General features: G+C 36.4%; 1 protein-coding gene across 1 annotated transcript in view; it reads left to right on the forward strand.

Annotated features, from left to right (window-relative positions):
• TBCK (TBC1 domain containing kinase) overlaps window positions 1-18,579 on the forward strand; it is a 114,999-nt gene that overhangs the window by 44,337 nt on the left and 52,083 nt on the right. Inside the window, exons 13-21 of the mRNA XM_075751493.1 lie at window positions 93-142; window positions 521-650; window positions 1,534-1,632; window positions 2,930-2,992; window positions 3,856-3,982; window positions 4,601-4,651; window positions 6,189-6,272; window positions 10,314-10,399; window positions 17,893-17,929. Coding sequence (XP_075607608.1) covers window positions 93-142; window positions 521-650; window positions 1,534-1,632; window positions 2,930-2,992; window positions 3,856-3,982; window positions 4,601-4,651; window positions 6,189-6,272; window positions 10,314-10,399; window positions 17,893-17,929 — 727 coding nt within the window. The remainder of the gene's footprint in view (window positions 1-92; window positions 143-520; window positions 651-1,533; window positions 1,633-2,929; window positions 2,993-3,855; window positions 3,983-4,600; window positions 4,652-6,188; window positions 6,273-10,313; window positions 10,400-17,892; window positions 17,930-18,579) is intronic.

The following is an 18,579-nucleotide window of genomic DNA, read 5'->3' on the forward strand; positions in this document are numbered from 1 at the left end:
CTTGTATTAGCAAAAGTTTTTTTCCACTAACTATTTCCGCTTGAATTCTGAGCAGCGTTCTGATAACGAATTATTTTTATTCTTCATTTCAGAGACTGAAAGATGTTGGTGGGGAAGCATTTTATCCATTGCTTGAAGATGAGTAAGTGTGTGTCTAAGTTAGTACGTGTATAAGAGGCTGAATTTTGAGTTGTTATTAGTTTCATTTGAGTGGCACACTGCACAGCTAGACATAACTGTCTTCCAGAAGCAAACCTAACTGTCCTTGTTTGGCTCTTAAAGTCAACAAGAGCTGATAAGCGCTCCGCACTGGTGGGCTTAGGGCCCTGATACCAAACTGAGGATTGTAGCCTGTGGTTCTGTTCTGGAAATCAAGTGTGTTGAATATTCAAAATTACCTATTTATACCTGTTTCTGACTCAGAAATGCATCACAGGATATTCTTTTTTTTTTTTTTTTTCCATATACAATGATTTGTATTTCTTGCTGTTCACTACTACTATCCTAATGCTTTTTCCAGCCAGTCAACTTTACCTCATTCGAATAGTAGTAATGAGCTGTCTGCAGCTGCTAGTCTTCCTCTGATCATCCGGGAGAGGGACACAGAGTACCAGCTAAACAGAATTGTCCTGTTTGACAGGCTGTTGAAGGTATGGAATTTTTCTGATGCTGGATAATTGGATTTGGTCTGTTAATTAGAGGATTTTTAAATGACCAAGTAATTGAAAAAGGAAGCAGAGATACAAGACACCACAGTGGGAAAGGGGGAAGAAAACCCTACAGAAGTATAAGATGATTAGGAAAAGGAGGGGGGGAAAAAAAAAGAAAAAAAGAGAATTAGGTCTTTTCAGTAGTCATGATTATAAAAGTAGATTTAAAGTATGCACATGAAAATAGAACTGCTGCTAATACCTGTTATGTACGGCAGAAAGTACTTCTGCATTCTTTATTTCGTAGTAGACTAAGCTTTTGTAGGTATAAATATGTCTGTAACATTTCTGCATTTCCAAGCAGGAAGGTACTTGAAAACAATACCAGTCTTTACTGTAGCAGTGCCATGTTAGAAATACGGGTTTTATACTGAGGGGGAAAAATACTAGTCCCTAATTTAGATGTATGCAGAGGGATGCATTCTTGCTTAAGAATGAGGGAGAGCTGATGTGCATCATCGAGTGCACTACTTAGGAAGGTGTAAACTAGAAATGTTTAATAAAACAAAGTTGGATACATAGTATGAAGAGAAACATATAATGAAGAAAAAAAATCTTTTAATAAAAATTTGGATTAGTAAATTTATAGAACCAGTAAACCAGCCCATGAATACATTTATGAGGAGTGAGTATTTTAACATCAAACAGTAGTCCTCCATCCAGACCTTCCAGTTAGGAATGAAATTTACTTGTTGTAAAACTTGCATTCACCGTTCAGGCTGACAGCATTTGTCCTTTGGGGTAAAGACTGTCCCAGGATTGGGATTTCAATTGTTTCAGTTACATGGTAACATTTTTTGCTGTTAATCCCTTCTCTTTGTAGGCCTATCCATATAAGAAAAACCAAATTTGGAAAGAAGCCAGGGTTGACATCCCTCCTCTTCTGAGAGGCATAACCTGGGCTGCCCTGTTGGGTGTTGAGGTAAGGGTAATGGGAGTGTATTTGCAGAAGTTGCAGTACTGACTGGGGAGGGAATGGGATCCACAGGGAAGCTGGAATGAATTTGAAGACTTGGCAGGTAGAATTACTGGTATTTCAAACAAAGTTAGTTATGAAATTGTGTGAACAAAGGCAATGTTCAGACAAACTTGCTTCTTGTCTTTAACATTATCTGATTTCAGAAAATGTATGTAAACTTGACTGCCTTTAATTTTGATGATGGAATGGAAAAATGCTACCCATACAGCTAGATTGTTTAAATACAATTGGTAGTTAATAGGGGTTTTTTACTTTGATTTTTAATATTTTTGACAAATGTAGTTTGAATCCTTCTGCTCCAGTCGGCAATAGTTGGGCAAAACAGGATGAAACATGTCAGATGTATTTTTCTCACCTACCAATCAATGCACTTCCTCCAAAGACTGGAGAATAAATAAATTAAATTTAACCCTTTTGGACAAAGGACTAGAAAGGAATGTCCCAGAAATGAGGACTCCTCACAGACATTGCTTGAATACCCGGCTCTTTCGTCTACCCTGCTTGCAAACTGCAGTAGTGCAGCAAAAAGGTTCTTGTAAATAACACATCCCAGGTTATTTAGGATGTTTAGCTTAGGATGTGATATGCTGAGTGCTATATAATATGACCCCAAAAAAAGCTGTAAAGGTAAGGAACAACTAACTGCTGGTCAGGATTGTAGCCTGGGTCTTGGGAGATGAGTCAGTTCTCGTGCTTCACCAGCTTACCATCTGTACAATGCTGGTAGTGTTTCCCTGTCCCATAACTTTAAGATGAACTTGTTAGCATGCCTGTCTTGGGATTCATGCAAGGAGAGGCTACTTAAGAGAAGTGTATATTGGTAATATCAATATTAATTAACAGGCACTGGATTCAGTGCCTTTACAGAGATGATGCTGAAAGCCATTTGCCAGTGGCTGAGGTAAGCACTGAATTTAAATTGAGAGCATTTCTTAACTTGAAAATGGAAAACTATCAGGTATGTAACTTTCTGCATAAACAACTGAAAATCAATGAAGATCATACCAAGGAGGTCACAGAAAGGTCTATATCTCCTGAATTATAACAGAATAAAGATCATTTTGTTAAAATTCAGCTGTTAGAATTTTCTGTACTCTGGAAAAAATTTTCAGGAAAAACAAGTTGCTAACTAAAGCATCCAAGAAAAACAGTCATCTTCTGTATATCAGCATGTACATTGTAATATACATTTATGTTAGTAAGGGCTTTCTAAATTCAAGTATTTTTCTTCCACATTTAGGGTGCCATACAAGCAAAATATGATGCCATTGATAAAGACACACCAATTCCTACAGACAGACAAGTAAGACTTCCAGCGTTATCAAATTCTGTCACTTGAAGTAATGCAAAGATCTTTTTCACCAGTCATTTGCCTGTTACAGCAGATGTGGCTGATAATACTTGAAGGGATGCCCCTGTCCTCTAACCTTATTCACGCTGTTGCAAGAGTCTTGCAAAACCAATAGGAACAAGTAGTTTAACTCAAATTATGTTACAACCTGGAAAGTGAAATCCTCTTTTACTTCAGAATCACTGTTTCTACAGCAGCAGCAAAGTGTAGTGAACAATATTACTGATGTATTGGTAGAAGTCTTGTTTTTATTGAATGTTTGTTGTGCCTGTTGGACCTTGTACCAGATAGTGCTTAGTATCCTGAGATCATGTAAGGTGAGCTATGCTTCACAGAAATGGGTTCTTGAGCAATTTGGTTCTCCAGACATAAAGACATCACAAGCAACAGCTGTTCCTTTCAGCTGGGTGAAGAAATATTTTCCATCAAATTGGGTTCAACGTTTTGAGAACTCTGATTTGGTGATCCTTTAGAGAAAGTGATATTAGCGCCTGAAATGTGTCCAAAAGTTGGGTCAGAAAAAAACCTATAATCTGCTTTCTGCCTTTTTCAAGGGTTAGAACCCTTTTAAAAATATAAATCTGGAAAGGAAAAAAAAAAAGAAATCTCTATTTTTAATCTTTTGACAGGGCTGTTAGTCCCCTGTCCCTTTTCAGTGTTGCTTTTGAGAGTGATGGAGGAAGCAGACTGTGTTTATGATGGTGGTCTGACCTACATTCTTTGGCTGACTTCCACCTCTAGTGTTGCAAGATTGCTGTAGTACTACCCCACTTATCCTGATTTCTTTTTATATTATATGCTTGGCTGTGGTGCAGATTGAAGTTGATATTCCTCGTTGCCATCAGTATGATGAATTGCTGTCATCACCAGAGGGTCATGCAAAGTTTAGACGTGTATTGAAGGCCTGGGTTGTTTCCCATCCTGATTTGGTGTACTGGCAAGGTGAGTTTGACTAATTGGCAACAAGAGATACTTAACTGGAAAGCTATGACTGACTTAAAAATACCTTCCCCTTTTCTTCCCAACAATGTAAACTTTGCTTTCATTTCTGTTTCTTTTGAACAACGAATCTGTGGGTTATTGCAAATTAGGAATCTAATAATTAGTATTTTATTTTTAACGCAAAATTGCCCCGCTCTTATTTATTTACTCTCCTTAAGTTCAGTCGCTTTATTTTTGGGGGAAGGAAAAAAAAAAACCCCACAAAAAAAAAAGAGAGAGAGAAAAAACCCCAACCAAAAAAACAGTCTGTTGCCTACTGTTCAGTTCCAACATAAAACTGCAGAAGTTACTGAGCAAGTTCTTGGGATGGTAAAGTGCATTTCTTGGGAGCCTTGGCAGAATAATCAATTCAGCATTATAGTTCAACAATTTGAAATCCCCTCTGTTTTCATGCATTGATTTCACAGTTGTTCTCAGTATTACATGTGAAGCCTGACATTGCAGAATTATAATCAGTATCAAGTATGCAAATTTTCATGGTAAATTAATGAATTTATCTTGTACATCACAATAAATGAGCTCCTTATGGTGTTTCTTCATGGCTCTTCTCTCTTTTAGGTCTTGACTCTCTTTGTGCACCGTTTCTGTACTTGAATTTTAACAATGAAGGTGAGTATGTTTTTCTGCTGAGGCTGAAGGGGGAACAGTCTGTCATCTGTATCTAGTTGTAGACAGATGTGGGTGCACTTGCTTATAGATGGAAACTTCCTGTAGCTACAAAGGAATTTTAAAGCTTTTATTGCAACAGGTCAAAAGAAATGGTTGGTTTTTGAAAAGTGTATGTACTGTACTGCTCTTCAAGCAGGGGTTCAAACCCTGTGTGTGTTTATTGCCAAGTACTATAATAAAAAGCACAAATAACCTTGATTATAGAAAAGTAAGAAATGCTTCTCTAGTACTTGTCTTTCTCAGTGAAGCTGTAGTTCAGCCTTGTTTAATGTGAATGCATTATTTCTTAACCTGTTAACCTGTCAGACTAGCTTTATTCAGAAAAGCTGATGATGGTTTTAATGCCTAAAAGCTTATCAGACCAGTTTTGGATATGTGGCCTTTATCTGCTTAGAATGTGATTTGTTCAGAATAGGTCTAGTCCAATCTTCTATTCTCTTGCACCTGGCTTGCTTAATATAAGGTCTGTGTGTGGGAAAATGAGTTTCTTAGGGCAATGCCTCCTATTATGCCTGCTGTGCATACTAATTTAAATATTTCAACAGATTTTTCTTTCTCTTGGGCATGTTCCTATACAGTTTGATTGTAGAACCTGGTTTCCTTCCCATTAAAGCAAAATATAATAGTAGTGAATTATATAAAATCTTGTGTTCTGGTTTATGAACTTAATTGTACATGTTTGGCTCAGATATTTAAAAAGTGGTTTCAACACTAGAAAAGTTGTAACACAGAACTCATTTATAACATGATGCTATGTCATATTTGTATAAATCTGATGTTTTGCTTAGAACCTTCCAAAATTATATTTGTCTTTGAACAATTGATGACAAACCCATATTTCTTTTTTATATCTGTGGTCTAGCATCATGGCTAAGAATTGTATTATAATAGATTGTCTCTCAGCCGAGTTCCCAGGAATTAATCAAGAGCATAAACACTTAATGTTTTTACCCTGTAATCTCTATTTGTTATGTATGTGAGGAGCAGTTGAGAAATTTATGATGGTTTTACCCATCTTTTTGACAGTATTATTGATTATATTTCACTCAGTGTTTTTTCTGAGCTGAAGTAAGAGACAAGAGGCGAGTCTGATGGGGCATAAACTGAGTCTAAGTTCTATAGGAGAAAACTCAGAAGACTGCAACAATGCCATTGTCTGAAACTGTCTTCTGAAATTTTACTCATCCAAGGACCTTCCTTTTTTGATACAAACATCACCATGGCTTTCCAAACATCTTCTCATTACTTTGTCACTGAGAAGTATAAAATATTGATTACTCAGTGACAGAAGGAGACTTTTTTAGGAGCTTTAAAAATTCTTTAATGAGGAATGTGCCCTTTTTTGTGTGTTTTACAATCATTTTTGCGTATAGATTGATTTAAGTATTTCTGCTTATTATCTGCTTAATAATGAATTTTTTTAAGTGTACTTATGTTTGTACCTCCATAGTTGAATACGTTTTTCTAATTCTTTCAGCTCTGGCATATGCCTGCATGTCTGCTTTTATCCCAAAGTATTTGTATAACTTCTTTCTGAAGGATAATTCTCATGTTATTCAAGGTAAGTATTGTTTTTTCTTTTTTTTTTTCTTTTTTTTTTTCTTAAGAGAAGTATAATTATCTCTGGATATATAAATACACTTTTTCAAATGGTAAAATTGTAATAGAATTAGAATGACACTGTAGAAATATCCACCTGTTTCTTTCAAAAGCTTTATTTTAGATAAATAAGAACCACAGCTCTGCAAGTAAACTAGGAACAAAATAAGTGGATAAAGAATCAGGCAGGAGAAAAAAAAGTTGTGCACACACACAAAAAGTTCTGTGTAATATCCAAGCTAAGACTCAGTTGATCGTGCAAAGTTGTAAAAAGAAGTAGTAATCTTTCCAGTGTTATTTTGTAAAGACCTACCCTTTAGGTGATTAAAATCATACTGTTACAGGAGCTATTTTGACAGTGAGAGAAAATGAAGAGGAACAGTACAAACTAGGGACTCCTCAGAAAATGGAAGTTATGGTATTCAGAGAGTTAGGGTTTTCAGGGGAATTCCTTACTGAACAGAAGATAATGTCATTCAGTGCAGGACAGGAGTTGGAGAACCCTAAGGAATAATGTTCTGTAGTTCAGTCTTCAACAACTATATAGGTAATGTAGTGAAATTAAAACAATAGCTAGGAGGTAAGTGTCTGTTCTACTTGAAAATTAATTGTAAATTTCATGGAAGCACGAAGAAGGAATTGTCTGCACCTAGAAAGCCACCTTGGCACAGTCTGTGTTGGAAAGATAATTCATCTTGCAGACAGTTTTTAAAAAACAAAAGAAGCTGTTTGAAAAGCCATCAGTAGTTTAAAAAAGCAAGTGGTAATGAATGGTTTTTTTAATTGCGAGCAGTTATAAGTGTTTATTGAATACTGCATTTCAGCATGGCTTGATATCCTTGTATTTCTTTTAAAGAGATTCTGTTGTATATAACTTGTGAAATTCCTCAACTTAGAAGCAGTGTCTGTCATTTTTTGTCTTCAAAAAATGAAAGGAAATTAAGAACTGATTGACAAAAAAATAGTTAGACATAAAAGCAGTTACATATTGGATAATAGGGAGTGAGCTAATATAAGGAGAGAACATAGTGGTTAGGAGAGTTTACATATAAAAGACAATGAGTAAGAGATGTTTGGAAAAACTATTCAGGAGAACTTGTTTTCATCCTTTTGTCTGTAAAGAAGGAGTGCTTGCTGGAAAAAAAGGATCAGTAAAGGTCTAAAGATGAAAAGAGTAAGTATATTATATCAGATGCTCCTGTGGAGACAGCAGCTTTAGACTTGAAGATTAATAGCTTGGTAAAGACTTTTCTGAAGAGGGTATACTCTTCCATAAAATAATACTTTTGCTCTCTAGAGTTCCCTGATGTTATTCCTAAGGGGCTTTACAAAAACATGTATCAGTCAAAGTTGATCAGTAGGATTCTGTGAACCAAAATAGTGTAGGCGTTCCTGAGTTCCTGTGCAACATCTGGCATCGTCAAGGACTCGGGGAGACCGGACCTTTCATGATTCTTTCAGTATTCTGATTTAATCATTTCTAGGGTCATATGTCAAACACCGATCTGTAAATACAGTTTTAAAGTAAAATTCTGTGTAATTTCCCTGCTTTATTGGGTTGGAAGAAGGTGTTACATGTGTCATTTAACTGCTTACTGTAATTTTGGCTTCTTTGTATCTTCCATGTAGGGGTGGATGGGAGGAATCTTCAAAACTGCAGTTTTCAACATAGCTCAGTTCTGAGCTTGTACTATACAACGAAGACAGGATTTTTTTCTAAGCTTATCAGATATATTTCCTTACTTGAAATAGGAAGCAAGAGCAGTTAAAGGGGTTTGGGTATCGAATGCCCAATTATGTAAAACAAAAATTCATATAATAAAATTGCAACCAATAGCGATTGGCTGGACCTAAGCAATACGTTTTTGTGAAGATTTGTGTGTTTTCAATAGACCCTTAATTAAACATGTAATCCCACACAGTAATTACATTTGATGAGACTGGCTAGTCAAACAAAGATGGTATTTATCAACCTGTAGAATATCTGTAGCGAACCATCATGGGCACGAATCTTCATTTTTAAATTAAATGTGGTTCAGGGAAGCTAATTGTGAAATTGTTTTCATCAGCACACAGCTGAATGTGTAGGAATGTGTAGGATTACTGGTTTGCTATACCTGACTTGTGATTACTGGCTGTTTCATGAAATAAAACTGATGGAAGATGCACCTTAGAGATGCACTTCTTAAAAATCATTATCATGTAGCGCGGTATGAATTAAAGGCATGGATTCAATTGTCTCCCTAACTTGTATGCATGTGGATAAGAACAACTTTGGCTTGAAGCTGAGAAAACGTGAGAGATGTGAGTAGCTCCAAAGCAGTCAGGCCTTGGTGACACAGAACTCGGCATGGGTCTGTTTACCCACTTACCTCCCCAGCTGAGTACTGCCGGGGCATCTGTGGCATATAATAGAAATGCAGTATCAGAGAGGAGAGGCTGGCACTCCTAAGATGCCAGAAACCACGTAAAAGGTTTCATGTGGTGTGGCTTTGTCTTTGCAGCCTGAGGCAAAAGTTGTAAAACTCTGAAGTAGGCTCAAGAGGTCTTAATTTTTATGGCAACTTACCTTGAAGAAATAGGCATCCTTCGAGTATAATTTGCAGTAGGACTGTGGTTTGTTTACCTTGTGCTCTTATAGTGAGAGCATTGTTTATCAGTCCTCTTGAGGCAGAATCAGCTTTTATAATTTCTAGTCAAAATAGAATTATTTTAGAGTCACCATTCTAACTTGCTGGCCTAACCTAACTAAGAGGAACTAACTTGAGTGCAGATAATCAAGATTTAACTAAGATAGGAGTCTATAAGTAACTGAATGTTTAGACCCACTTCTATTCTTAAATAAAGGAGTCTGTGTGGAATTATCCCAGCAGAGTCTGTGTTTCTTAACAGTGGAATTGGAGTTTAATTTTGCCACCTCAGGGATGAAGACAAACTGAGTAATAGGCAGTTATTTGCTGTCCCCAAGAGAGACAGTTGTAGGCATCTAGTCCTTCCAATAGACTTTAAAGGAAGCAACAGCAGCTCTGGACGGCTAAGTTGTGGAGCTGTGCGGACTTGGTGTTTGGGGGCTTATATTCTGGGACAGTAGTCTGTGGAGCTGTGAGATGTCAGCGTGCTCTTATCTGGGAGCAGGGCTCACATTCTCTGTCTCTCTTCCCTCAACGAGCTGTCTGGGCCTTAATTACTCTCTTCTTGGGAGCATGGAGGAGAAGGAATTGCCATCTGTTATAAAACTGCAATGTTACTGCCTCTTCATCTTCCTTCTAACAAAGCATATGACAGTGTGGACAAAATTGGGAGAGGGGCAGAATGGAGACAGAGAGAGAGAGAGAAATCTGTCAGTGTCTGTGTTCTGCGGTCTGCTTCTCTTCCAATTAAAAGCAAGTGTTATTTAGACAACTTAATGAAATTGTACCCATCAGCCTAATGCGCCATGCTGAAGATGTAATAAATTTTATCTTTTACAATAAGAATTTCTCCTTATCTGTTCCAAAAAAATATAAATTGTTACTGATCATAGAAATGGTAACCTTAAAGCCCCATTGCCTTAAAACCTCAACTGCCAGATTACGAAGTTTTAACTTTGTAGAAAAGAAACCACACAGAATTTAATTTAAAGAATATAAACTTTGTGTATCACTAAAACAGTTTGGGTCTTAAAAATCCTTGGAACAGTCTTGTCCTAATTTGCTCACACTGAAAAGTCTTTAACTTTGCACATCAAACATACATCACAACCAAAGTGTAAACCAAGTAAACCACTCTTGAAAATCCAAATTGAGAAGTACTAAGGAAGAGCAATGAAACCTTTCTTCCTCTGTAATGAATGTAATGATGACAAGGAGGACAGTAGTGGTATTCATTTGTTGTTTTATTGTAGATTCAAGCAAAAATTTAAAAAAATAGTATTGTTCTTCCTTTTCTACAGGTCTGCTGTGAGCTAGCAGCATGCAGTAGCTTGTGTTTTTGACGATGATCTTGAATTTGCTTGTCATTTCAGAATACCTGACAGTGTTTTCCCAGATGATTGCATTCCATGATCCAGAGCTGAGTAACCACCTTAATGAAATTGGTTTTATTCCAGATGTAAGTGCTGTGGGTTCTTATAAGTATTGTTCAAAGGAAGTAAGAAATGGAAAATGAGGGCAGCTAGGATGAGTTATTTCAGCAGCAGTTTGACATAAGTGAAACTTGCACATTAAGGGACCTTTCCAAGCATGCTGATAAAATGGTAAAGTTTTGATTGTTGTTTTAGACACCTAAGTCCTTCCCGTCCTGTTGATGTGGTAAATACAAACATTGGACAAGTGTACACCTTGTGTCAAAGGTTTATGCTTTCATTGGAAGATGTCTGTAAGATGGAGGAAAATGATAACATAGTACACAGCCAAAATGTAGTAGAGAGGGAGGGGTATGTTGGAAAAAAGCAAAACAAGGCCTTTTTCACAGCCTCGCTTTTAGCTATCAATGTAAAAAGTGAAGCTTTCCTCCTTTGTTTAGAGAGGCGTGTATAGTCCAGAAAGCTGAGATAACATTCTATAAAAATGTTTGTCTGCCTACTATAGCTTTATCGAAGTTTATGGCTGATGTTTCTGAAAAGCAGATTTAAGGAAGGCTATAAAGAGAACACAGTTAACTGATACGGTCTATATCATGATTTGACATTTAGAAATTTGGTAATTACATGTTGGTTGTAAGAACTGAGAGGTCAAACTGGAAGAAGGAAACTGAAGTCAGGAGATTTTGATGTAGAAATATAAATTTCATGAGTGAGAAATGTGTATGCATTTCTTCTATAAGCAATATAAAGCTAGTTTTATCAGAAAAATCTTATGCTTATTAGGAATGCTTTAAGTTGAAGCAGCAAGGCCAAGCCTCTGAAGTCATTTGTTGTATACCATTCCTGGATGAATTTGTGTGTCTTTAGGGCTGGCAGATACTCTTTTATCACTGTTTACAAAGATTGTAATGGAAAAGTAAATACATGCTTTCATTTGTAGAGGTGTTTTTAGTCTCATACTGTTGTTTGAATTATACAAATTTAAAAGATAGTATGGCATTAAAATGAGCAGAAGAGAAAGCCAGTGTATTGCATTATAAACAGAGATGTTTGAGAAGGCCACGTGTGTTGCTGATGACCCACATTGGAAGAGGGCAGGTGGGAAGAAAGGAGAACATTCATCTGTAGAAAGCCTAAATATTTAGGGGAATAAAGACCATGGGTAACAACAACGTTTAAGTTCCTGAGGCAGAATCAATTTTGCAGCATCACTGTGTAAATGGACTTGATGTTTATTTGTTAAAGGTTGTGGATGACAGAAGCAATTCCTCTGTGTATTTTGTCCAGGATACTAGTTCCCACTGAAGAGGTAGAGATGTAATTTACCTGACCATCTTAGAGGTCCTTGTTTCTGCTACTAACTTAAATGAGAGCTCTGTAGCAACCTATCTCGGCTGTTAGCTGATCTTTCGGCAGCTCCTAGTGTCTGCTTACAGTTATAATTCTCCACTGAAAACTTGCAAAGTGCAAGTCAGATGGAATAGTTTAAAATCACCTATTTTGTTATATTATAGTTTTTGTGTTGTGCTAGTTATTGGACAGCACATAGTCAAGTGTGGGCCTTGTTTCTAAGTGTTACAGTCTAGAGATGATTAGGTAATGCAGTAAATAATTACAAAACAGAGGTATATATTTTTTTTAAAAAAACCTTGCATTGAATACAAATGCTAGTGCTAAAATTAACACTAACCTCTGAAAAGAGGTTGTCCTTTCTAAATCATCTTTTTTTTTAATATAAATAAAAGTTGTTCTGCCATTTAGCTTAGAGAGAGCAGTGATTTTTGTACCTGTAACAAGACAGCACAGGATCCATCAAGGTGAAGGATATGCACTGTAGTAATGAGATCTGAACCAGAGTTTCGTGCTTGAGTACTAATCCTATCAAAGTAAACCCTGATTAATCTTTCATCATTGAAATGCAGGCTCTGCTGCAGGAAAGATTGTGTTTCCTGGCACCCTTCCCATTTGCTTTGGGTCACATAGCTCTCAGAATATTGAACACTGCTTAAGCTTGAATAGTTGTGAATATTGTTAGCTGATGTGGTGCCTGGATTAAGTACATTGCTGTGGCTATGTGATTTACATGTAAATAGAGGGATATATACAGTGAATCTTACAGTTCTTTGCTCACTCTCCCAAAGTTTATAATCTTCCCCACCCTATATAATGCTTTATAACACATTCTATATTTTACTGAATAATTCTGACATCAATGGCAGACCATTTTGAACTGAAGAAAAACAAGGAAGTGTGCTACATTACTAAAAGGGTAACTATAGCCATAAATTATTCTAAAGAGCTTTCAGCTGCAAATCATGGAATCTAGCCACAGTTGTCAGCTGGCCATTAACAGAGAGGACAAAGTCTGGCTGCAGTTACTTAATATCATCATGCTGGAGTTGCTGTCATAGGTAGATACCTTAGCTTGGTTTTGGCAGTATGCAGGAGGTGTCTGTAATAGGGCTTTAACTGAGAATTAAAAATCCTGCAATTGAGCTATTTTATCTCTGTTCTGTTACACAATTACCTAGTGGTGAATCTAGGGGAGAAGTTTTTTCCTGGAATTTTTATCTTGTGAGGAAAGTGATCATTCTTCAAATTCTGTTTGTGTAGGTACATATAGGTAGGTAGAATCTAATATTAAAAACTAGACTCAGATTGCATTCTCTTTGCATCGCCAGTCATAAAACAGTTTTGCGCCTTTCTGTAGCATTTAAATATATGATTGTCTAGGCACCATATAGGCTTGAAGCTAAGTATGTGTGTATTTCAAAGACAGAAAAAAATGTGCAAGATCAGAGTTTTACAGAACAGACTATTTCAGTTGGAAGGGACCTACAGTGATCATCTAGTCTATGATCAAGTCTTAAACACTGACAGGCTTGGGCCACCGACCACCTCTCTAGGAAGCCTGTTCCAGTGTTTGACCAGCCTCTCAGTAAAGAAATGCTTCTTCATGTCCAGTCTAAACCTCCCCAGTGTAGCTTTGAGCCATTCCCACATGTCCTGTCACTGGATCCCGGGGAGAAGAGCTCAGCACCTCCCTCTCCACTTCCCCTCCTCAGGAAGCTGTAGAGAGTAAAAAATTTTTTTCTTAACAAATGAAAATTAAACCAAAAAGCAGCAGCTGGGAGGCAACCTTTGTAGGACAACTCAGCAAAATATAATTCCCGTCTATTGTTGGACAGCATTGTTTCACTCATACATCAAACAGGCCCCCAAAAAACCTCCAGCAACTTCATAGACCTTTTTTTATCTTTGGCCTCACTACTTTATACGTACCAGAAACTATGCTACACCTAAAGCACATACACAAAAAAAGTTACTAGAATGCTCAGAATAAGATTGTGATTTTTTTTTTCTATTTATTTTTGTCCTTTTTTAATTTTTTTTTTTTTTACACAGTTTTGTTTTACTGAGATAATGATTTGGGCCTAGTTAAACCACAAGTAAAGTTAGAGATAGGTAACAAGAGAAAGATACACTTCAAAGCCCCCCTTTTGGTCAATCCGAGATCACTTAAAAATGGCAGACCTCCTAACAATATGTACAAAACCATAAAATGTAAATAAAAAATACAAACAAAATCCCCTTTAAAGTACTTTTAAGAAAGCAAGCAGGGCCTTGAAGTTGATGTTTAGGGAGGGAGGGGGTCTGTGGGCAAAGGAGGGGTTTCTCCTGAAGCACATGAGCTACTCACTGTTGATGACAGAACACTTGCCCACGTTGCTATTGATTGTGGTAGTTCCTGTATTCCTGTAAGTGTGACTTCAGCTTTGAGGAGGAAAGGCTCCAACATAAAAAAGTCTTGAACATGGATAATAGTGTGAAGTACATGCTATAGCATAGGGGGTTTTGTTATCCATCCATAAATTATTTTTATAATGATGAAGAGATGACAGTTGGCCAGTTTAAAATAACACACTGCATTGAATGACAGATGGTCGGGTGAAGATTCTTCTGTAAAAGATTGCAAGAATAATGATTACTCCTGCTGTGTTTCGTTATCTTTAAAACTGTAGGTATTTAACCTTGATCTTAGCTCTGTAATTCTATGAAGTGTGGAGGGTGAACTTCCTTAGAGATTTTTTTAATTTTCTTAGATGTTTTTGGTAAACTTAAATTTTATATACATGCATAACAAACAAGAACTTGTGAAGAATGTTGGCATTTTTTGTTTTGAAAGCTCAAACCTTCAATTTTAAATAATTACATTTCATTATCCTGCAACTAGGTACATAGCTTCACTGTAGCTATCTTATGGCATTCCTAAGGTGCACCTGGATCATACAGGACAGCCGCTTTATTCTTGCAGACTTTTCATAGAGCAAGAAGCTTGTGTAGGCGTTTTAATACTCCATACCATCGCCACCAACAAACATTAACATTCATTTTCACCTTGCTATTACTTCTAAAATACCTTTAGAATCAAAATCCCCTTAGCCTAAATATCTTTAAAACTATTGTCTTTACAATCTCAATCTTCTGTAGACACAAGTGTGTGAAGCACTCATCTTCTGGAGAAACAGTCAAATAGTGAAACAATCCAGACAGTAGTAACAGGCAATAACAAAATCCTCATGGAAAAGGCTTTCATCGAGGTTTGAGCCAGTATCTGTAAGAGCTTTGAATGTCTAATGGAAGATGCATTCTTCTCAAAATATGCCCAACTAACTATGGGCAAGTAAACATCTTCACCCTGTTGAAAAACAATTAACTGCATCTCTAAGCTCAGGTACTGAGCAGAATTTGTCATAGCAAAGCACCGTTGGAGTGGAAGCTTCAGCTAGGGATAATGGAAAGATGGAGAATTGAAATCTCTTGTCCTTAGACTTGATTTCACTGTGAATAAAAAGATTATTAGATAAATAATAAGCAGAATTATAAGATATTATTTAGATTGTTTGAATGGGAGCTGATGTTAGGGGACTGCTGTGTTCTTTGTATATAAGAAATGTCCAAGTCTGTACTTAAAAGCACAAAAGAGCTTGTATTTTACTAGCAAAGCAAAATGATAATTACGACATTGCTGATCTCAAGCTCACTCTAAAAAATGAAGTATTGGGTTTACAGGCTCTTATTTTAATGTGACTTATTCTCAGGCTGTTCCAGCAGTTCAAAAGCTACTTCGATTAAACATCGGGTATGCTCCCCAGCTGCGGAGAGTTAAGTGTTAGTAAAAAACAGAGCCCCATTATATTTCAGGGTTCAATAGTGAAGGCCCGAAAACCTCTTCAGCAGCAGCTTAGTACAGAAGCATGGCACGATGCTGTTCCAGGCGGTGATTGCTAGAGGGCAGTATTTACTAATAGTATGTTGAAAGTGCAGTCATTTAACTATCAGAATTTGGTAGCCTGTTTATTTGAGGACTTCAAGTCAGTGCAGTTCTTTTTGTCTGTATTTTTCAATTTGACTTGAATGGTGGAATAATACCACCAGTGTTGTGGCTTTTCTTTTCTTGCTTATTAAGAGTAATCATAACTGCTTCAGGTTTACAGAGATTTCTTTGTCTTAGACCATTACATTTATGAAAATCAGAGGGAAGAATCCCTTCAGTAAAAATCTGCCTTATACCTTCTTCTTAAATAGTTTGACTTGCTTTTTATGTCACTGTTTATAGGTTTGGTGAGAATAGTTTAGAGCAAAGTAGTGTTTTGCCTTATGATTACCTTTTAATAATCTGTTTTAATGTTTCAAATTTTGTGTGTTTTCTTGTATATTTCTACATAGATGCATACAGGATAGAGGTGTTTGTGAAATTAGGAGAAAGTGTGGATCTTCTTTGGTAAAATGTTTTAATCAAATACATGAAAAGGAGGAAATAATTGCTTTCAAATACCTAGGAAGTAATGTAGCTCAAAATGACATCCGCATAATAATGTGTCTCCAAGCAAAGAGGAGCCTCAGGTTATTAGGAATGCTTGTTTTCCTACTGCATGGAAAGCAAGATATTGCGTACAAGCAAGCAGGTAAACAGGTATTAGCTGATCAGAACCACTGTAGGGGATGTTTCAGAGAATGGTATTCAGTAGAGAGCCATCTATTGAAGGCATGACAAAGACATACTCAGGGAAATAGTGTGAATGTATTATAAGATGAAAATGGTGATAGAAATTAATTTGGGTGGTGGTGGATTTTTTTTGAACCCCTTAAAATCAACTGGTAGTTGGAGGCCAAGCTTTATAAAAGCCTCCTGAATACTGAAAGTGGGGAACAGTCTGGTCATCATGGCTTTGTGAATTTTATGGACAGTATGGTTCAGATGCTCAGATGTAGGAATAAAATTGTAAAATTTAGAGAGCACTGTGCTAAAGAGCTTTTCAGTAAATGTGTGCATCATTTAATCAGTGCCATGACCAAGTTAAGAGATTATGGAATAGGTAGTAATTGATTAACATAATATTGATTACACTTTCTGCTTCTCATTTGCTTACTTCCAGGGAAAGCTTAATAGGAGGACTAATTTGCACTTTTTATGAGCTAAAAAGTAATATATTAAGCTTTATGTGTAACTGTAAATCTTCAGAAGTGGAAAACAGAGCACATGATCTGTGCAACTGAGTAAAATTTAATAATGGTCTCGCTCTTGCATTCCTAATTTGTGAGGACTTTCTCTGCAGTTCAATGTTTCATGAAAATAGATTGTTACCTTCAACATGCTAAATACTTCAGTAGAAATTGAGAAACTCTTCAGGTGTTATAAACGGTTAGCTCTTCTAATGCATACTGAATTTTCTCTATATGATGTCACGAGTATAAAAGTTTGCAGAAACTAAAGGTTTTCTGTAGCCATTGCCACAGCACAATTTCTTAGTTTCACAGTAGTGTCAGTGCTGAAGCAACCTCAAATTCTTCAGATGCTGCCTGCCTTTAAAGGTCACAGCCAAACAACAGAAATGCTTACGGTGTTAGTAACTGACACTACATGCTTTTGAGAATGAAACTGTTCTTATTGCCTTTCACTGACAAGTGTACATCTTATTTAATACCAACATAGGAGAAAAAGGTAGATATGGTTATTTTTTCTGTTGGAAATTGTGATTTGCACTTTTAACTGTTTATATAGAGTTGGGGGGGGGGGCCATAGTCAAAAAGATATATTGGTTTATGCTTGTCCAGGCATTCTTTGCTAATTTTCACTTAGTGACACGTACATGTAAGGTGAGAACTGTTAACAGTTTAATAGAGCAGGTTTTTCAGTTCTTTAAGAATTTGGGGGTTATTTTTTTACAAACATAAGCCTACTGAGGGTGGTGGTTTGGTTTTGTTGTTGTTTTCAATACAGTATCACAAACCAGTAATTTGAAAGAGATGAGAATGGGGACCTGGGGGAGGAAAAAGCTTCTCTGAGGGACTAAAAGTTGTATGATAGTGCTTCTGCTGCCGCAATTATTTCTCATTTTAAATACATTCATGCCAAGCTAGGCAACTTTTAACATGGTAGGCAATTGTCACAAACAACTTCAGCTCTTAATAAAACATGTTTTGTTCTCTTCCCCACCACCACCACCTTTTGCAGCTTTACGCTATTCCGTGGTTTCTTACAATGTTTACACGTGAGTATGCATTCTTTTTCTCTGATTAAATGTTCTTGTACTTCTTAAGCATATTTTTTTCTCAATTTTTCAGCTAAAGCCTTTGTAATTGGTGTGATATGTCTATCATTTAATAGGTCACTTGTAATTTGCAAGGATGTGTGTTGTGATTTGTCTCAACAGTGCCTGTCACATACTTTCTGCCCTGATTTGACAATAATTAGCGTTCTTTTATTTTTTTAAAAAAGTATTATATTAAATTTGTACTGGATTATTTTATGCATGCAGTATTTAGGGAGTGCACAAAGGAAGCTGTTATTTGCTGGAAAAAGATATAATAATAGCTTAAAAAAAAAAAAAACAAACCAAAACAAAACCTCACCACTTTCCCCTGCCCTTACCCAGGCAATGTAAGAGAGAGAGAAAAACTTTGTTTTTGAGGGCCAAAAACCAAAGCTTTTTTATTGCAGTTTGACACATTGTCATGGATGTTAGGAACAAAAAGAGCTTTATGATTTGGTGAGCTTTTAATAAAAGAGGACAAAGTTAATAAAGCAAGTCTAGAAAGCAATTCAAAATCTTCTTTCCTCAAAGATCTCTGTGATTTTTTTTTTTTTCATTTCATGTCATCATTGGCAGACTTTGAATTTAAAAAAGAAAAAAGTGGTAGG

Source organism: Balearica regulorum, chromosome 4 (assembly GCF_011004875.1).
Source record: "Balearica regulorum gibbericeps isolate bBalReg1 chromosome 4, bBalReg1.pri, whole genome shotgun sequence".
In the NCBI taxonomy this organism is placed as follows: domain Eukaryota; kingdom Metazoa; phylum Chordata; class Aves; order Gruiformes; family Gruidae; genus Balearica; species Balearica regulorum.